Source organism: Periophthalmus magnuspinnatus, chromosome 6 (assembly GCF_009829125.3).
Source record: "Periophthalmus magnuspinnatus isolate fPerMag1 chromosome 6, fPerMag1.2.pri, whole genome shotgun sequence".
In the NCBI taxonomy this organism is placed as follows: Eukaryota; Metazoa; Chordata; class Actinopteri; order Gobiiformes; family Gobiidae; genus Periophthalmus; species Periophthalmus magnuspinnatus.
Window position 1 is genome coordinate 10,743,061 of NC_047131.1, and position 21,044 is coordinate 10,764,104.

General features: G+C 46.5%; 1 protein-coding gene across 4 annotated transcripts in view; it reads left to right on the forward strand.

Annotated features, from left to right (window-relative positions):
- LOC117372415 (pleckstrin homology domain-containing family A member 7-like) overlaps nt 1-21,044 on the forward strand; it is a 60,239-nt gene that overhangs the window by 31,662 nt on the left and 7,533 nt on the right. For all 4 annotated transcript variants that reach the window (XM_055222266.1, XM_055222267.1, XM_055222268.1 and 1 more), the window contains 14 exons: nt 8,389-8,797; nt 9,511-9,594; nt 10,445-10,597; nt 12,157-12,210; nt 13,345-13,404; nt 13,732-13,812; nt 15,306-15,452; nt 15,616-15,711; nt 15,999-16,098; nt 18,445-18,515; nt 18,603-18,782; nt 19,634-19,700; nt 19,775-19,854; nt 20,707-20,901. In XM_055222266.1, the coding sequence (XP_055078241.1) occupies nt 8,389-8,797; nt 9,511-9,594; nt 10,445-10,597; nt 12,157-12,210; nt 13,345-13,404; nt 13,732-13,812; nt 15,306-15,452; nt 15,616-15,711; nt 15,999-16,098; nt 18,445-18,515; nt 18,603-18,782; nt 19,634-19,700; nt 19,775-19,854; nt 20,707-20,901 (1,777 nt within the window). The remainder of the gene's footprint in view (nt 1-8,388; nt 8,798-9,510; nt 9,595-10,444; nt 10,598-12,156; nt 12,211-13,344; nt 13,405-13,731; nt 13,813-15,305; nt 15,453-15,615; nt 15,712-15,998; nt 16,099-18,444; nt 18,516-18,602; nt 18,783-19,633; nt 19,701-19,774; nt 19,855-20,706; nt 20,902-21,044) is intronic.

The following is a 21,044-nucleotide window of genomic DNA, read 5'->3' on the forward strand; positions in this document are numbered from 1 at the left end:
GCTGAGCTTCAGTTGGACTGTGACAGACAGAAGTTCTGAAGCCTGTCCTCGCTGCTCCATACTGTTGTTTAATCCATAAGCTCACAGAGGAGTGTTGAACAGATCTTATTTTCTCCGCTAAAACGTTAGCTTTGCTGCTCCACATGTAAACAAACGGCACTGTGTGATGATGTCACCGGGCTGTGGCTTGTTCATGTGATGATGTCACCAGACACATTCTTGTTCATGTGATGATGTCACCGGGCTGTGGTTCATTTATGTGATGACGTCAGCGGGCCATGGCTCGTTCGGTTCTGCGGGTGTGAGTGTCAGACATAAAACTCTACAGCTCTGCTCTAAAATCTTTTTTATGAAAACTAAACTGTCACTTTCACATCACTTAATGAAAATAAAATATACAAGAAATATTTAAATAATGACCAAAAAAACAAACCGTTTGAAGAGACTTTATTTAGAAACAAAAGTCACAGACTCTGGTCTGTGTGACCCCAGACCTAAACCTGCTCTGGGGCTGGTCCAGTCGTAGTAGCAGTTGATAGTCCTGGCTTGGTCTCTGGTCCAGTCTTGGTCTCTGGTCTGTTCTCTGGCCTCTCGTCCGTGGTCTGGTCTCTGGTCCGGCCTCTATTCTGGTCTCTGGTCCGGTCTCTGGTCTCTGGTCCGGTCTCTGGTCCAGTCTCTGGTCTGGTCTCTGGTCTGGTCTCTGGTCCGGTCTCTGGTCTGGTCTCTGGTCCGGTCTCTGGTCTCTGGTCTGGTCTCTGGTCCCTGGTCCGGTCTCTGGTCCGGTCTCTGGTCTCGTCTACACCCGGTCTCTCTGGGGTATTTTACAGGTAGGCTGTACATTGGTAGTAGCGGTTGACTCTCAGAATGTCGTTGCTGCTCACTGAAGGGGCAAAACCGAACCTCATACTCGGGTTGGACCGAGAAACCAGTGTCGGGAGCCCATTTTTAGAGAAGGCAAAACTGGAAAAGACCAGATCATAGTTAGACCTGGTTAAGACCTGGATTAGACCTGGTATAGTCCTGTTTAAGTCTTGGTTTAGACCTGGTTTAGTCCTTTTTTATTCCTGCTTTAGTCCTGGTTTGGACCTGATTTAGTCCTGCTCTAGTTCTGGTTTACACCTGATTTAGACCTGGTTTTGTAGTAGTCGCAGTAGTAGTCGCAGTAATAGTAGTAGTTGTAGTAGTCGCAGTGGTCATAGTAGTAGTCATAGTAGTAACAGTAGTAGTAGCACTCACTTGCTGTACTGCATGACGGACTTGAAGTCATAAGGCGTTCTGAGGTTGTTTGTTTTGTATTTGGCAAAGTTGCGCTCCTCCCCTGAAAGAGACACAGATTAATGTGTGTCAGATGCCCTCCCATCCTCCTGTATCCTTGTGTGTCAGATGCCGTCCCAGGAACAAGAAGCAATTTAAATATATATTTCTTATTTGTTTGATTACTGAAACATCAATCACTCCAAATACAGCTTCAGAGTCTCAAAGGAAAGAAGGAACTAGAACATGGTTAAAGAGCATGGTTCTTCAAGAACAATTTGAAGAACAGATCTGATGTAAGGTCCTTGACCACTCCCTCCCAGAGTCTGTCCCTGCTCCTGCATCTGTTTCTGTATCCTTGAGCAGCACACTCACCCTCCCCATTTGTCTGACTGTGTTTGGAGGACTGTGATTTGGGCTGGTTTTTGGGGAGGTTGTTGTGGCTGTTGTCGGGGTGGCTGTTGGTTGTCAGGGAGGTTCTCGGTTGTTGGGGCAGCTGCCAGGGTAGTTGTCAGTTGTACTGGAGTCGATTGTTCGGGCAATTGTCGGTTGTACTGGGGACGGTTGTCAGTTGTATGGGTGGTTGTTGGTTGTGCTGGGGACAGTTGTCGGTTATCCGAGTGGTTGTCGGTTATACTGGGTGCAGTTTTACCTGGATTGATGTTGTTGGTCAGCACCTGGATGTAGTCATCGCGGTCGGAACGCGAGTGCTCATGGGCAAATCCAAGCGCGTGCAGAAGCTCATGTTGAATTGTTCCCGTTCGGAGGCAGCCATTTTTAGACAGAGACAGTTTCTGTTGGCGCGTCCACCATATTCTCCCAATGTACGACCAGCACCTGTAACACAGACAAGGACAGAGACAGGAACAGGGACAGAGCCAAAGACAGAGACAGGGACAGGGAGAGAGACAGAGACAGAGACAGGGACAGGGACAGAGCCAAAGACAGGGACAGGGAGAGAGACAGAGACAGGGACAGGGACAGAAACAGGGACAAGGACAGAGAAAATGTCACTAGAGGACTCTTCTGTGTTTACAAAGGGCTGCCTTTATGTCGGTATTGATGCTAATGAAAATGTCAGAGCCATATATTTAAATAATGTCATTAACTGAAAAAATGTACACCTGAAAATAACTGTGTTGTCTTTACAACAAATTAAATTGTTATGATTAAACGGTTTAATAGAAAGTAGCATTAGCATTAGCACTGACATATAAAAATGAGAAGAGCCTATTGTGTGTATACTTTGTGTGTCATACTCATGTCCAAAGTAGGTGTAGAGGTGGTGTGTTGTGTGCATGTTCTCGCTGTGTTCTTAGCATGTTCTGGGTGTATTCTTAGCATGTTCTTATTTAGTTCTTAGCTTGCGTTTAGCGTGTTTTAAGTATGTTGGTAATGTATTCTTACTGTGTTCTTGCCATGTTCTTAGCGTGTCTTATCATCTTCAGAGTAGTTGTGGTAGCGGTGTCTAGTGTGCATGTAGTATGCATGCTCTTAGTGTATTCTTAGCGTGTTCTTGGTGTGTTCTTAGCTTCTTCTTTGTGTGTTCTTAGCAGGTTCTTAGAATGTTCTTAGTATGTTCTTACCGTGTTCGTTGTATGTTCTAAGCGTGTTCTTTGTATGCTCTTAGTGGGTTATTGGTGTGTTCTTAGCATGTTCTTAGTATGTTCCTACCGTGTTCTTTGTACATTTTGTTAGTATGTTCTTGACCTATTCTTAGCGTGTTCTTTGTGTGTTCTTTATATGTTCTTAATATGTTCTTAGCATGCTTTTAGAGTGTTCTTGGCATGTTCCTAGTATGTTCTTAGCTTGTTCTGAGTATGTTCTTAGCATGTTCTTAATATGTTCTTAGTGTGTCATACCCATTTCCAGAGAAGATATACAGGTGGCGTGTGTACCACCTCGACCAGCCGTAGATCTCGTAGAACCAGATACAGGTCTGGTCCTGGATCTGTTTCATGGCCGAGCGGATCACTCTCTTCTGAGAGGAACCTGAACAAGAACCGGGTCAGAACCTGCATTTGACCCATCCCTCAGTGTCCCTGGGTTAAAACTGTCGGCCACGTAGACACAGGAAGCACATGCAAACTCCACATAGAAAGGCCCGGGATGAAACCAAGAATAACCCTGGACTGAACCAGAACTAAACCAGCACTAAACTAGGTCTAAACTAGGACTAAACCAGGACAAAACCAAGACTAAACCAGGACTAAACTATGACTAAACCAAGACTAAACCAGGGCTAAACCAGGACTAAACCAGGACTAAACCAGGACTAAACCAGGACTAAACCAAGGCTAAACCAAGACTAAACCAGGACTAAACCAGGACTAAACCAGGACTAAACTATGACTAAACCAGGGCTAAACCAGGACTAAACCAGGACTAAACCAGGACTAAACCAGGACTAAACCAGGACTAAACCAGGTCTAAACCAGGACTCAACCAAGTCTAAATCAGAACTAGACCAGGACTGAACCAGGACTCACTGTAGCTGGAGCTGATGTAGACTGGGACCCAGACGCGGTCTCTGTACTTAGACCATTTACAGAAGAAACAGGACACAGCGTTTCTACGTCTGTCCTCAACAATGTCCCCCTCCACGAGACGGGCCGCTGCAAACACAGCAATACTTCAAGTTCTACTACAAATATACTACTACTTCTACTACTACTATAATGTCAACCTCCAGGAGATGGGCTGCTACAGGGACACAACAATGTTAGGAATACTACAAGTACTACTACTACTACAAATACTACTACAAGTGCTACTGTTATTACTACTACTACTACCACACTCCTCCCCCCTGTAAGATGTACCGATATCTTTGTTAGCGTTGGCAATTATTTCGGTCACACTTTCTTCATCTCCATCTGAAAAATAAAAAAAATGGCAAACTGAGGCTTTTATTTTGAAATTGCAGGAGCAGGGTCACTTTCTGTCACTGTACCTGGGGGGTCGATCTCAGGGTCGGCAGTGGTACCCTCCTGTGGAAGGACAAAACGGCATCAGCTCATTTTATTAAATCAGACCTGTTCTTCAAACTGTTCTGTTCAGATGTTTAACCATGTTCTAGTTTGTTCTTCTCATTGAGCCTCTGAAGTTTATTTGGAGTGATTCATGTTTGAGTAATCTTTAATCTCTTATTTTCAAGATGCCATTTTGTCAGTCTCCCCCCGTTTTCACCTCCTCAGGTATACGCCCACGTGATGTACACACTTACTTGTCCTTTTTTTTTTTTTTTTTTTTGTTAATAGGTGATACTTGTAGGATTCGGCAGCATCACATAGTCATTTTGCCACAAATGAAAAAAAAATGCTCGCTAGTGTGATGTGTAACTCTGCATATGTGGTGTCGACAGCATGTAGCGCTTTGTTGTGATGATGTTTATGGCGACGTCAGCTCCCATTGGGCACCACAGTTTTCTAATGCGGAAGTCAGTGGAATTTTATTAAGTCGTTTTAGATGAATATTGTGATTTAAAATGTTCAAATTATAAATAATGATCCACGGAGGTCAGAGGTTATAACTATAGAGAGACACGAGCACAATTGCACGATCTCCCCTCCTCTTTCTCTGTTCTCCTCCTCCTCTTCTTCTTTGGTTTGTGTCACACAAAGTTTCAGCTTTAAAAGATTCTTCACATTTTAAACATTTCTCAGTAAAAACATTCCTCTTCTTCTCCTCCTCTCCTCGTCCTCTCCCCCTCCTCTCCTCCTCTCTGTCTCTCTGTCCCTCTCCTCCTCTCTCTCTCTTTCCTCTCTCTCTCTTCTCCTCTCCTATTCTCTTTCTTCTCTTCTCCTCCTCCTCTCTCTGTCTTTCCTCCTCTCCTCCTCTCTCACGTCCTCTCTTCCTCTCCTCCTACTCTAGCCCTCCTCTCCTCCTCCTCTCCTCCTCCTCTCCTCCTCTCTCTTTCATCCCCCCTGCCCCTCCCCCTCCTCTCTCTTTCCTCCTCTCCTCGCCTCTCTTTCCCTCTCTCATCCTCTCTCTTCTCTGTCTTTCCTCCTCTCCTCCTCTCTGTCCTCCACTCCTCCTCTCTCACCATCCTCTCTTCCTCTCCTCCTACTCTAGCCCTCCTCTCCTCCTCCTTTCCTCCTCTCTCTCATCCTTTCCTCGTTTCTCTCCTCTTCTTCTCCTCCTCTCTCTTTCATCCCCCCTGCCCCTCCCCCTCCTCTATCTTTCCTTCTCCCCCCCCTCCTCTCCTCCTCTCTCTTTTTCCTCCTCATGCTGAAAATCACAGTATTTTGTCTAACGTGAAACAAAGTTTGTGTTCTTTATTGTTGTGACAAGACTAAAACTTCAAACTTGATTTAATTTCGATTCTAACGGACAGATTCGATACCGATTCCACAATCACTCTTTCTTTAGACAATATACTGTGATTTTCCACATTAAATTGTAGCACTTTCTTTTCTATTCCCATGTGTCCTTATATCTGTGTACTCCCTCAGTGTCCAGTAGGTTCCATAGTGGTCCATGTGCGTATACTGGTCTATGTGTCTTATACTTGTGAAAGATGCAGCTCAAGATCATTCTAAAGTTAATTTCTTAGTATCAATATCTGCGAATACGGAGGCTCTAGTTTCAATATTAGCTTTAGTATTGATTATGATCTGATTTTCGATACTTTTGGCAGCCCTAGCACTGTTAATGCTTGTATTTATTTAACTCTAACTAAAAAACATTTGTAAAAAGTAAACAAAAGTATAGTTTTCTACAGAACAAACATCAGTACAATGTTACGTTTCTTTTGCCAAATGAACTCTTAAACTATCGTAGGCTATTATAAACTATATTTCTGTTTTTGTTGTGGCGTCTTACCGTGGGTGACATCATCAATGACATCATCAGCCAGGCCAGGGCAAGCAGGCGGAGCTTCATGTCGCCGCTGTTTTTGTTTCCGAGCGACGACTCTAAGACGAGCGCTCAAACCTGTGCGCTTTTTATACCTACGGGGAGGGGCGGGGTCAGTGACGGCCTCAAGGGGCTTCTGTGCGAGGGGGGCGGAGTCATTCCTCAAACGTTTGAACACAAAATGGAGACCGTGACATCACACTCATAACTGCTACCTAGCAATACACATAACTATCATCTACCAACACACATATCTGTTACCTAGCAACCAGTAAAGATGTTGGTTTCTGGAGTGAGCGTCACAGTGTGTTACGGTGGAGCTACAGAGAACAGAGGAGAGCCCCGAGGAGTGTGTGTCTATCAGTGTGTGTGTGTGTGTGTGTGTGTGTCTCTACCTCTGTGTTGTGTGTATGTGTGTGTGTTCTATGTGTGTGCGTATCTGTGTGTCTGTGTTTGCGTGTGTGTCTGTCTCTGTGTTGTGTGTGCATGCATGTGTGTGTGCGTGTGTGTTCTGTGTGTGTCTTCTGGTCGGCATAGCTTAAAAAAACACTTTTATTTTGTTGAAATCATGTTTCATGTGTTTCTTCTGTAAATTGTCTCAGCATCCAGCTTCTTCCTGTCCAGTTTCAGAGTCACATTAAAATAAAAAATATTTAAAGATCAGGCAGTGGACAGGGAGCTGCGGGTGGGTTAGGGGTTAGAGGTGAGGGGTTAGGGTCAGGCAGTGGACTGGGACCTGTGGGTGGATGTCACTGATAACATGTTAAACACTACACAAATAAAATGAATACTTACCAGAGGACACTTCAGACACTTCAGACACTTCAGAGCCAATGCTAATGTTAATGCTAATGCTAATACTGATGTTAATGCTAATTTTGAAGCATAATAGATATTAAAACAACACCACAATCTGTATTAGAAGTATTCTACATATACAGTAACTGGATCGTCTATATTTTAATTAATTTGAATTTGAATAGGTGGTTTATTTTATGTTTTGTTTTGTTTTTTTTTAATTTTGATAAAACTGACTTAGCTTTGAGACACAGTGTAAAAATATTATTTATATGTAGAGCAGGTTTTGTCCTCCAGATGAAGTCAGAACGAGAGAGTCATCAGAACCTCACTTTCACTTTAAACTGCAGAGAAGGAAAAGACTTAGGATAATTAAAAGCTGGACATTTTCAGATCGTGAAAGAAGGAAGTAGAGCTGTCAGAAGCATCATAAATCTGATAATCGATCGTAAAACTAATATCGAAACTAGATCATAGATCTTGAGCTGTATCAGAACATGTATAAGACACATAGACTAGTATACACCCATGGACCACTATGGAACCAACCTGAATGACTGAGGGATTACACAGATATAAAGCCACATGGGAAAAGAAAAGAAAGTACTACTATTTAATGTGGAAAATCACATTTTAGTGTTTGAACCTCAAACACTTTTACAAAGAATTATATCGCTGTTTCCTATTGCCCCAAGTACCAGAGACAGATGATTTTCCCACAAACCCCTGCAGACGCCTGTGTCCTTAGCGTGTTGTTGGCCTGTTGTTAGCGTGTTCTGTTGGACCTGTTTGGTGAGGAAAAAGAATCTCAATCACGCTACATCTCGTTCACCTATCACTCATGCATCACCTGTCGCCTGGAGACAAAAACATTACACGCAAAAATGTACAGAGAGTACAGGTGTACAGAGAGTTCACAACATGAGGAGAGGTCACGCAGACGTCACACAGAGGTCACACAGGAGGTCAGAGGTCACAGGATCAAGGACGTTAGGTCGTTGTCATTGTCTGAGACTTTTTAAACCTCTGCACTCCTTTAACCTGAATAAAAAACTCACAGATATGAATAGATTTTGGCTCAAATGTAACAAGTATAAACAACCATCATCTGCTCTGCCTACAAATGATCACTAGGGTGTGATGCTAACTGGAGGCACTGATCTGTCTGATGCTTTAATCTGAGCTTTGTTTTGACACAATCTGACCATAAAGAACTGACTTACCTGAATTACAACAGGTGAGCTGATTTTTCAGTTTGTATTTTTTTCTTCAGTTTCAAATATTGTAAAAAAAAAAATTGTCAGTATTTACTAATTTGTGTTTCTCCATGGTGACTGCTGAACACTCTGCCGTAGACATACATGTAGAACACCCCAGTGTGATGTCATCTGAAACACAGTGATAGTTACTTCTTTGTTATGTTATGTTTGTGCTTTGTTATTATTTTGATCCTTATTTTCTCTTTGTGTGTGTCTGTAGCGCCCCTGGTGGTCGTGTGGGGGAGTACCGTTATGCTCAGGACCGCCTCTCTCACTTTGGTCTGTGCGACTCTGCTGCTCCGCCTTCATTTTGGCGTCTTTACGAGTGGCAGCAACGGCATCAGTATCGCCATGGCAACCCCACAGCACCACTCTACAGCCCCGCCCCCCTACACCCCTATGGACCACGCCCCCTGGCCTCAGGCGAACAATCACGAGCCCCAACGCCACGCTGCATCGATGTCCCGCCGTCCGCCACTGATGTCCCGCCCCCTCTGACCTCTGGAACAATCAGACGGAGACCCCACACACCGGCCGAGAGGCTGACAGTGAGGCCGACCAATGAGAGAACGGCAGAGGGTGGGGCCTTCACAGCGGCGCCGCAAAGGAGCCAATCACAGTTCTTCAAGGTAAAAAATCTAATCCTGGTTCTGTCCTGATTTGTTGGTTTAGTCCTAGTTTAGACCTGCTTTAGACCTGGTTTAGTCCTGGTTTATTACTGGTTCAGTCCTTTTTTAGTCCTGATGTAATCCTGGTTTAGTCCTCATTTTGTCCTTGTTGATTCCTCGTGTAGTCCTGGTTTAGTCCTGGTTTAGTCTTGGTTGAGTCCTGGTTGAGTCCTGGTTGAGTCCTGGTTGAGTCTTGGTTTAGTCCTGATTTAGTCCTGATTCCATCCTGGTTCAGTCCTGGTTCAGTCCTGGTTTAGACCTGGTTTAGTCCTGATTTAGTACTGGTTCAGTCCTGGTTCAGTCCTGGTTTAGTTCTGGTTTAGTTCTGGTTTAGTCCTGGTTTAGTCCTGGTTAAGTCCTGGTTAAGTCCTGGTTTAGTCCTGGTTTAGTCCTGGCCTGGTTCAGTCCTGGTTCAGTCCTGGTTTAGTTCTGGTTTAGTCCTGGTTAAGTCCTGGTTAAGTCCTGGTTTAGTCCTGGTTTAGTCCTGGCCTGGTTTAGTTCTGGTTTTGTCCTGGTTTAGTCCTGGTTCAGTCCTGGTTCAGTCCTGGTTAAGTCCTGGTTTAGTCCTGGTTTAGTCCTGGCCTGGTTTAGTTCTGGTTTTGTCCTGGTTTAGTCCTAGTTAAGTACTCGTTCAATCCTGGTAAAGTCCTGGTTTGTTTGTTTGTTTGTTTCAGGCATCGACTCTGGAGAGCAGATCTCTGCCGGTCTCTGGGTACATGACTCACACCGTCTCTGCTCCCAGTCTCCACGGCAAAACTGTGAGTCAGATGCCCTCCCATCTTCTTCCCTGTGTCAGATCCCCTCCCATCCTCCTCTCTGTGTGTCAGATGCCCTCCCCGTGTGTCAGATCCTTTCCCATCCTCCTCCCCGTGTGTCAGATGCCCTCCCATCCTCCTCCATTTGTGTTGGATGTCATGTGTGTCAGTTACCCTCCCTGCGTGGATTAGTTTAAAGTTGTTGTTTTTTTCTCTTTCTGGTTTTATTTATGAAAAAAACATAATTACATATTTTTCCAGTGTCTCTGTGTTGGTGAGTTTCAACTTTCTAAACAGGTCAAATCCTTACCCACTTAGAGACTGAAGGATAGGTCAAATGCAGGTCACAGGACAAAAAATAAAACAAAAACATTTGTAGTATTTGTGTAGTAGTATTTACAGTACTTGCAGTTGTAGTATTTTTTTGTATTTGTAATATTTCTAGTATTAATAGTTTTTTGCAGTTGTAATACTAGTTGTTTTTTCAGTACTTGCAGTAATAGCATTATTTGTAGTATCTGTAGTATTTGTAGTACCGTGTTGTGTATTTCAGCCCAAGGACCTGACTCTGCTCCTGATCTAGTTGCAGTAGTAGTATTAATTGTATTTGTAGTAGTATTTGTAGTATGTGCAGTAGTATTTGCAGTAGTATTCATAGTAGTTGTAGTAGTATTCGTAGTACTGTGTTGTGTATTTCAGCCGGGGAGCTGACTTTGCTCCTGATCCATTTGCAGTAGTAGTATTAGTAGTATTTGCAGTAGTATTTGTAGTATTTGCAGTAGTATTTGTAGTATTTGCAGTAGTATTCGTAGTAGTTGCAGTAGTATTCGTAGTACTGTGTTGTGTATTTCAGCCCGAGGAGCTCACTCTGCTCCTGATCCAGTTGCGCAGACATCAGTCCAAGATGGCAGCTCTCAGACGAGACATGCACTTCCTGTCCAATAAGTCGCACTTCCTGTCAGCTAGCCCCGCCCACCGGGTCAGCCCAGGACCCTGCAGCGCTCAGGTGGAGACCCCTCGGCACCACGTGTTTAGACTGTGACTGTACTGAGCATGGTCAGACCTTCGTCATGTGTCACACCTGTCAGACTCCATAGAAAAGTGTTTATTACAGTCAGAGGGAGTCACAGGCTGCACTGGTCACACAAGGGTTAAAGAAGAGGGTTAAAGCCCCACTACGGAACATTTCAGCACATTAGAACAGGGTTAAAACCCCACTGCGGAACATTACATTACATTAGAACAGGGTCAATGCCCCACTGTAGAACATCTCACCACATTAGAACAGGGTTAAAGCCCCACTGCAGAACATATCACCAGAACAGAGTGACAGAGATAGTATAATTTAAGATTTCATGTCCCAGAATGCCCCTGTGCTTCTCTCTGACTGTACGGAGCATGCTCAGACCCTCGTCACGTGACCTGAGAGGCCCGCCTGTCTCACCTGTGGTCACATGGTTCTCCTGTCATGTGACCTGCGCCCCTGTCGCTCCTGTCATGTGACCTGCAGCTGTGGAGCATTTGTGGTCTATGTTTAGTCTGTGCCTATAGGCCTGCTGTGGTCTGGTCTGGGTTGATTTGGTCTGGTCTGGCTTGGTCTGCTTTGCTTTCAATCACACTCATTTAGTCAGTCATGCAAGCTGCAAAAGTGAAGTGTCTTGCTCAAGAGCACTGTGGCAGTGTACATGTTAGTGGGACTAGAACCATAAACCATGTAGATCATCTGTGAATACAGTGTGTGTGTATGTGGGTGTGTGTGTGTGTGTGGGGGTGTGTGTGTGTATGTGTAGATCTGCATGTGCCCTCCTTCCCTCTCGCTCACCTCTCTCTCCCTCTCTCACCTCTCTCTTCCTTCCTCTCTCACTCTTCCCCTCCTCCTCTCATTTCTCTCTTCCCTCATCTCACCTCTCTCATCGCCTCCTTTTACCTCTCTCTCTCCCTTCCTCTCTCTCTTTCTCCTTCTCCTCTCATCTCTTTCACCTTCTCCTCTCACCTCTCTTTCTCTCTCTCTCTCCTCTCCTCTTCTCACCTCTCTCCCCCTATCTTCCCCTCCTCTTCTCACCTCTCTCTCCTCTCCTCCTCACATCTCTCTCTCTCTACTCCTCTCCTCACCTGTCTCTCTCTCCCCTCGTCCTCTCTCCCACTTCTCTCTTTCCCTTTCTGCCCTCCCCCTCTCTTGCTCTCTCCCCTCTCTCCCTCTCTCCCCTCTTTCTCTAACCCTCCTCCTCCTCTCACCTCTCCCTCTCTACCCCCCTCCTCTCACCTGTCTCTATCTCCCTTGCTCCTCTCTCTCACTCTCTCCCCTCCTCCTTTCACATGTCTCTGTCTCTCTCACCTCGTCCTTTCACCTCTCCTTCTCTCCTCTCCTCTCACCCCCCTCTCTCTCCTTCTCCTCTCACCTCTCTCCCCTCCTCCTCTCACCTCTCTTTCCTCTTTGCCTGGTTAAGTCCTGGTTTGTACCTCTCTCTGTACTTCTCTCTCGCCTTCTCCCTTCTCCCTTCCTCCTCACCCCTCTCTTTCCCTCTCTCCCTTCCTCCTCTCACCTCTCTCTATCCCTCTGTTTAGGTGGATGACTCGTTCCTGCAGTTGAAGAAGGATCTGGAGTACTTGGATCTGAAGGTAGGGTATCAGGTACTTCTGTGCTCTCCCTGTTTGACTAACTCTGAGTGTGTGTTTGTCTTAATATACTTTTCTTATAATGACGTGTGGATGTCTCTCTCTCTCTCTCTTCTTTTTAACCTGTTTCTAACCTGTTACATCCCTCCTGTGGATGTACCCCCTGCATGTCTTTCTCTCTTTCTCCCCTCTCTCTCTCGCTCTCCCTCTCCTCATCTCTCTCTTTCTCCCTCTCTGTCCCCTCCTCTTCTGTGTACATGTCCCCCCTCTACTCCCTCTCTCTCTCCCTCTGTGTGCTTGTCTTTGTCCCCCCCTTCTGTCTCTCTCCTTTACCCCTCTCTCTCTTCTATGTGCATGTCTCCCCTCTCTCTCTTTCTCCCCTGTGCGCATGTTTCTCCCCTCTCCCTCTCTCTCTTTCTCCTTCTGTATGCATGTCTTTCTTTCTCTCTCTCTCTCTCTCTGCATGTAAGATGCGTTCTCTGGAGCCTCTGATCTCTGCAGTCCACAGTCTGTTACTGCACTGCACTGCTGGGCCCCCCAGGGACCCCCCCAGCGACCCCCTCAGGCACTCCCACAGGGACCCCCCCAGGGACCCCCCGATGGCCCTGACACAAGTAAGAACCACAGACTGTATGAAGAAATGGACTGAGGGAGTGACATCTCCACAGCGTTCAGCTCCAGATGAAGCTCAGTTATAGCAGCTAATCTGGAGGTCTAGACCAGGTCTAAACCAGGACTGAACCAGGACTGAACCAGGTCTAAACCAGGTGTGGTTCCTATAGACCCAGTAGTGCTATATTACAGTAAGGTCCATAGAAAGAGAACCATCAACCATCGCTTCCTGTGACCCCAAAGTGACCCCAGTGTGGTGCTGAGGCTGCGCTCCGTCTCCATAGCAATGCCTGCTCAGTGTCTCCATGGTAACAGTGGGCTCTGGATGGGCCAGCAGTGCATGTGTCAGATGCCTTCCCATCCTCCTGTATCTCTATGTCAGATGCTCTCCCTGTGTGTCAAATGCTCTCCCTGTGTGTCAGATGCCCTTCCGTGCTGCACTGTCATTGGCTGTTCCGTCTCATTAGAAACAGTGTCAGTTAATTTAAAAGTGTTGTAAACCTAATTTTGTGTTCTGTATTTCAGATGGGAGCAAAGTCACTTAAGGAACTCAAACCACTTAGAGTGGCAGAAAGTGACATTGATGTGAGTTTGAACCAAGACTAAACCAGGACTAAACCAAGACTAAACCAGGACTAAATCAGGATTTGACCAGGACTGAACCAGGACTGAACCAGAAGGGAACCAGGACTGGACCAGGACTAAACCAGGACTAAACCAGGATTTGACCAGGACTGAACCAGGACTGAACCAGAAGGGAACCAGGACTGGACCAGGACTAAACCAGGACTAGACCAGGACTAGACCAGGACTAAACCAAGACTAAACCTGGTCTAGTCCTGATCTAGTCCAGGACTAGACCAGGACTAGACCAGGACTAAACCAGGTCTAAACCAGGACTCTTTCTTCCAGGTGAAGTTGAGTCGTCTCTGTGAACAGGACAAAACTCTTAAGGATTTAGAGTCGAGGATCAGCACTCTGCAACAGGACAAGGTACTCCCCCGCCTTTCTCTCTCTTACCTCTCTCTCTCTCCTTCCTCTCTCTCTCCCCCTCTCTCTCTCCTAACGCTCTCTCTACTACCTCTCTATCCCTCTCTCTACTCTCCCCTCCTTCTATTTCTCTCTCCCTCTTCCTCAGGATCAGTTGGAGGCTGTACTGGCGTTCTCTCACCAGCAGATGGAGCAGTTCTCCCTCTTTCCCTCTCTCCTCTCATCCTTCTCCCCCTCTCTCCTCTTATCCTTCTCTCCTCTCATCCCTTTCTCCTCTCATCCTTTTCCCCCTCTCTCCTCTCATGCCTCTCTCTCCTCTCATCCTTCTCCCCCTCTCTCCTCTTATCCTTCTCTCCTCTCATCCCTTTCTCCTCATCCTTTTCCCCCTCTCTCCTCTCATCCTTCTCTCCCTCTCCTCTCATCCTTCTCCCCCTCTCTCCTCTTATCCTTCTCTCCTCTCATCCTTTTCCCTCTCTCTCCTCTCATGCCTCTCTCTCCTCTCATCCTTCTCCCCCTCTGTCCTCTCATCCCTCTCTCCTCTCATGCCTATCTCTCCTCTCATCCTTCTCCCCCTCTGTCCTCTCATCCCTCTCTCCTCTCATGCCTATCTCTCCTCTCATCCTTCTCCCCCTCTGTCCTCTCATCCCTCTCTCCTCTCATCCTTCTCTCCTTTAGCTACAAGCTAAAAGACCATGTGGTTCCATCTGCTAACAAATAGTAGTTTCTTTGACAAGGATTTGAACTTACACAATTGTAATTCTTGAGTAAAGACATAAAATATCAATAAAAATACTGTATTTACATTTTAAATCAAAGTGCACTTACCAAAAAGATCTGCATGTATGAAAAAGTGAAAAATGTCTCTATGGTTCAAACTGCTTCAAACTGGTCTTCTCTCGCGGGAGTTTGAAGTGATGGGTGGGAGGTGCCAAATTAACACTCAGGGAAGCTTAATATACTCTTGGGAAAGTTGAATTAACGTCAACTATATGAACTCTGGCAAATAACCCCAACTCTGACCCCCATTTAACTTTTAAATAGATAAAATGACAATTTTTGTGTTAAAAACAACTCTGGAATATTTTACCCTGAAATTTTAACTCCTCCTGTTTTTGCTGTCATCCCTCTCTCTTTTCTTCAGGATCAGTTGGAGGCTGTACTGGGGCTTTCTCATCAGCAGATTGAGCAGTTCTGCCTCTCTCTCCTCTGATCCCTCTTTCCTCTCTCATCCCTCTCTCCTTTCTCATCCCTCTCTCTTGTCATCCCTTTTTTCTTCAGGATCAATTGAAGGCTGTACTGGCGCTCTCTCACCAGCAGATGGAGCAGTTCTCCCCTCATTGCTCTCCTCATCCCTTCTTCTCTCATCCCTCTCTTCTCTTTTCTTCAGGATCAGTTGGAGGCTGTACTGGCGCTCTCTCACCAGCAGATGGAGCAGTTCTCCCCTCATTGCTCTCCTCATCCCTTCTTCTCTCATCCATCTCTTCTCTTTTCTTCAGGATCAGTTGGAGGCTGTACTGGCACGCTCTCACCAGCAGATGGAGCAGTTCTCAGACCCTTTGTCTCGTCAGAAGATGTCTCTCCATCAGAAAGTCCTTCAGGAGGATCTGGTCCAAGTCCGAGCCCAGATCTCCAGGGCCTACACGGTAAAAACAGGATCATAACCAGATCTGAGGACCGAGACCGGGATCATAACCAGATCTGAGGGTCCAGACAGGATTATAACCAGATCTAAGGGTCCAGACGTGCATCATAACCAGATCTGAGATTAGGATCATAACCAGATCTGATAATTCTCTCTGTGTTTAGGACATGTCTCGTTCTCTGGAGGAGTTTGTACTCCTAGAAAAATCTGTGGAACAACTACGATCTGCTCTACAAACCCAGCTCAGCTCCTCCACACAGGTCTGAACCAGGACTGAACCAATACTAAACCAGAACACCAGATCTACACCAAGTCTGAATCAGGACTGAACGAGGACTGAACGAGGGTTAAACCTGGACTAAACCAGGACTGGACCAGGACTAAACCAAGTCTAAATAGGTCTAAACCAGGCCTAAACCAGGTTTAAACTAGGACTAAACCAGGACTAAACCAGGGACTAAGCCAGGACTAAACCAGGACTAAGCCAGGACTAAACCAGGACTAAACCAGGACTAAGCCAGGCTATCATATGGTTCATGTGTTTCAGGCTGAGAGGGCAGAGCTGAAGAGGGAGCTGTGGAGGGTGGAGGACGTTTTGGCTGGACTCAACCGCAACCGACCCCCCGACCCCCTTGAGCAGAACTCAGGTATAAATGAAATAGAAGATTTAATTTTTAAATTCCATTAATGTGACCCCTCTGTGACCTCTATGTGACCTCTGTGTGACCTTTCTGGACCTCTGCATGACCTATGTGTGAACACTTGGTGACACCAGATAAGACATAAACATCAAACCATATATAGTTTTTTACTGATAACAATAATGCTAAGGCTTTGGACACAATGTCAGGCTCTGGACACACAGGGTCAGGCTGTGGACACAGGGTCAGGCTGTGGACACACAGGGTCAGGCTTTGGACACAATGTCAGGCTCTGGACACACAGACCCAGGCTCTGGACACAGGGTCAGGCTCTGGACACACAGACCCAGGCTCTGGACACACAGGGTCAGACTCTGGACACACAGGGTCAGGCTGTGGACACACAGGGTCAGGTTCTGACACACAGACTCAGGCTCTGGACACACAGGGTCACGCTCTGGACACACAGGGTCAGGCTCTGGACACAGGGTCGGGCTCTGGACACACAGGGTCACGCTCTGGACACAGGGTCGGGCTCTGGACACACAGGGTCGGGCTCTGGACACACAGGGTCAGGCTCTGGACACACAGGGTCAGGCTCTGGACACAGGGTCGGGCTCTGGACACACAGACTCAGGCTCTGGACACACAGGGTCAGGCTCTGGACACACAGGGTCAGGCTCTGGACACACAGGGTCGGGCTCTGGACACACAGGGTCAGGCTCTGGACACAGGGTCGGGCTCTGGACACAGACTCAGGCTCTGGACACACAGGGTCGGGCTCTGGACACACAGGGTCGGGCTCTGGACACACAGGGTCAGGCTCTGGACACACAGGGTCGGGCTCTGGACACACAGGGTCAGGCTCTGGACACAGACTCAGGCTCTGGACACAGGGTCGGGCTCTGGACACCAGTGTTGGGAGTAACGGCGTTAACCTATAACGGCGTTACTAACTGCGTTACTTTTTCAGTAACGGAGTAATGTAACTAATTACTTTTCCCAGCGTCGTAACGCCGTTACCGTTACTGACAATAAAATGTAGCGCGTTACTTTTAATTGAGTTCACGCTGCTCTTCATCAGAGTCTCTCAGCCGAGGAGCTGCTGTTGTGTTTCTTTGTTGAAAGAGGAGGCTGGGGTGAGATAAAAGGCTCGTTTGAGATGAGGCGGGCGCAGATACGACGCCGTCAGTCGGTGCGCGGTGCATGCCGGTTAGTTTTGTGTCCAAGATGCCACCGACTTGCTCTAACGTATGCGCTGGTAACGGGAAGTTTTTGAGCGAGGCGAGCGCAGCAGCTCTCCACCGACTGCGGCCGCCTGCATGGATTACAAACGCGTAATGCATGATGGGAAATGATGTCCTGTCCACACGTGCATTCACAGCAGATTAGGTCCGAGTTGTGTTTTGATCAGAAACGTGACTGTGTTCTCTCCAAAGAGGAACAGGCTCAGACCAGAGGTGATTAATATTTGAATACTGGACAGAGAATTACAGTGTGTGGCCAGAGAAGCTTAAAGGTTTTGTCTTATTTTACATGATTTACATTTGAATGCCTTAGTTTTGCAAAACATGGTAATGAATCTTTTCAGTATTTTACTGAAAGCACTTTATTGTTACTGTTTATTTTAATGAAGAAAATACTTGAAGTTCAGTTGTCTGAAACTGTGTGACATGTTGATTTATTTGCACTTCAAATGAAATGTTTTATATTTTTTTAATTTTTGATACATTCTATAATTTACTTGAAAACAAATGCAATATAGTTGCAATCTGTTAAAGTGAAATAAATGTTAAAGGTTCACATCTGTGATGTTTTTATTGTTTTAACATAAGTAACGTGGAGTAAAGTAACGCAGAGTAGTTACTTTGCCTAGTAACTAGTTACTTCTCCCAAAAAGTAACTGAGTTACTAACTCAGTTGCTTTTTGAGAAAAGTAACGTGTAACTATAACTAATTACATTTTTGAAGTAACTTGCCCAACACTGCTGGACACACAAGGTCAGACTCTGGACACAGACTCAGACTCTGGACACAGGGTCGGGCTCTGGACACAGGGTCGGGCTCTGGACACAGGGTCGGGCTCTGGACACAGACTCAGGCTCTGGACACAGGGTCGGGCTCTGGACACAGGGTCGGGCTCTGGACACAGGGTCAGGCTCTGGACACAGGGTCGGGCTCTGGACACAGGGTCGGGCTCTGGACACAGGGTCGGGCTCTGGACACAGGGTCAGACTCTGGACACACAGTTTTTTAAAACAATGCAGGCTACAGTTATTTTAAATAAACAAAACTGAAATCGCCCTTCATGTTTTCTGTGAGGTCATCTCCTCTCTTCTGATTGGTTGACAGAGAGGACATTAGTGCCTTCAGTTCAAGAGTCAGTGCCTTCAACCAATCTGCTCCAGACCGTGCCAAGCTGGGTAAGTGTCCACAAAGACCTGTTTAGATCCTTAGACTCTGTTCAGACCCCTGTAGTGCGATTGAGATCCATATAAACCTTTGTGCAGTCCGATGCCCCGCCCCCTCCGCGGCCGCCTCTTCCCTGTGGTTTCTATGAGGAAGACGATGCCCGCCCTGAAGTTCCGCCCCTTCCCCGAGAGGCCGCTGTGATTCGCCACACATCAGTGCGAGGTCTGAAGCGCCAGTCAGATGAGAGGAGGCGAGACCGGGACGTCGGGGACTGGAAGGTGAGCTGTAGTCCTGGTTTAGTCCTGGTGCAGACCTGGTTTAGTCCCAGTTTAGTCCTGTTCAGTCCTGGGTTAGTCTTGGTTCAGTCCTGGGTTAGTCTTGGTTCAGTCCTGGCTTAGTTCTGGTTCAGACGTGATTTAGTCCTGGTTTAGTTCTCGTTCAGACCTAGTTTAGTCCTGGTTTAGTCTTGGTTCAGACCTGGTTCAGACCTGTTTTAGTCCTGGTTTAGTCCTGACTTAGTCTTGATTTAGTCTTGGTTTAGTCCTGGTTCAAACCTGGTTTAGTCCTGGTTTAGTCCTGGTTCAAACCTGGTTCAAACCTGGTTTAGTCCTGGTTCAGTCCTGGTTTAGTCCTAGTTTAGTCCTGGTTCAGATGTGGTATAATCCTGGTTCAGATCTGGTTTAATGCTGGTGTAGTTCTGGTTTAGTCCTACTTTAGTCCTGGTTCAGACCTGGTTTAGTCCTGATTTAGTCCTGGTTTGGTCCTGATTTGGTCCTGGTTTAGTCCTGGTTCAGACCTAGTTTAGTCCCGGTTCAAACCTGATTTAGTCTTGGGTTAGTCCTGGTTCAGACCTGGTTTTGTCCCGGTTCAGATGTGGTTTAGCCCTGATTTCGTCCTAATCTAGTCCTGTTTTAGTCCTGGTTTAGTCCTGGGTTAGTCCTGGTTCAGATCTGGTTCAGTTCTAGTGTAGCCCTGGTTCAGTCCTGCTTTAGTCCTGCTTTAGTCCTGCTTTAGTCCTGCTTTAGTCCTGCTTTAGTCCTGCTTTAGTCCTGCTTTAGTCCTGATTTAGTCCTGATTTAGTCCTGGTTTAGTCCTGGTTTAGTCCTAATTTTGACTCGGTTCTTCTCAGTTCCAGTCTGATCTTCGGTCGTTCCTTAGTGAACCAGAGTTGCCGTTGGAGCCTCACAGCACCTCAGGTCAGAGTCTGTATTAAAGCTGCACTATGTCACTTTTCTGCTCATCTCCATGGTAATGTGACAATCCGATTCAGGTCTGGGCGGGTCTTCATCTGGACTAAACCAGAGCTCGGTCTCAGCCTTCGTCACTTTGAGGAGAGGAGACACTCACAAGGTTAGAACCAGGACTGAACCAGGATCAAATCAGGACCAAACCAGGACCAAACCAGGACTAAATCAGAACTAAAACCAGGACTAAACCATGTCTGAACCAAGACTAAACCAGGATTAAAGCAGGACTAAACCAGGACTAAACCCAGTCTGAATAAGATAAGATATGCCTTTATTAGTCCCACAGTGGGGAAATTCCAGTATTGCAGGACTAAACCAGGAACGAATAAGGACCGAACCAGAACCGAACCAGGACCAAATCAGGACCGAACCAGGACTAAATCAGAACTAAACCAGGACTAAACCATGTCTGAACCAAGACTAAACCAGGATTAAAGCAGGACTAAACCAGGACTAAACCAGAACTAAAACCAGGACTAAACCATGTCTGAACCAAGACTAAACCAGGATTAAAGCAGGACTAAACCAGGACTAAACCAGAACTAAAACCAGGACTAAACCATGTCTGAACCAAGACTTAACCAGGATTAAAGCAGGACTAAACCAGGACTAAACCCAGTCTGAATAAGATAAGATATGCCTTTATTAGTCCCACAGTGGGGAAATTCCAGTATTGCAGGACTAAACCAGGACCGAATAAGGACCGAACCAGAACCGAACCAGGACCAAATCAGGACCGAACCAGGACTAAACAGGATTAAACCAGAACTAAACCAGGAGTGAACTAGGACTAAACCAGGAATAAACCAGGACTTAACCAGGACTGAACCAAGTCTAAACCAGGACTGAACCAGGATTGAACTAGGACTGACCCAGGATTAAGCCAGGATGAACCAGGAATAAATCAGGACTGAGTAGGACTAATTATAATATATTGTACCTTTCTCTCTCTCAGGATCGCCCCAAGAGCGCCTTCGAATGCTCCGCCTCCTCCCCGGCACTAGACTCTGATTGGCCATCCCCAGTCCAATCACGTGGCAGGATGAGCGCTGACGAGCAGGTGCAGCGTCTCCAGCAGAGGGTGCGGGGGCGGGACAGACAGAGGAGCATCGGCCAATCAGAACGCAGTTCCACCACGCCCCGCCCGGAGGTGTGTGCCATGCCCCCCACGCGAGCTCAAGCTCCACCCCCCACACCCAAACGCAGCAGCAGCCGAAACCGCTCCCGAGAAATACGCAGAGAAATCAGCCGTCAGCAATGGGCGGAGACTGACATCGACTAATTACCATAAAC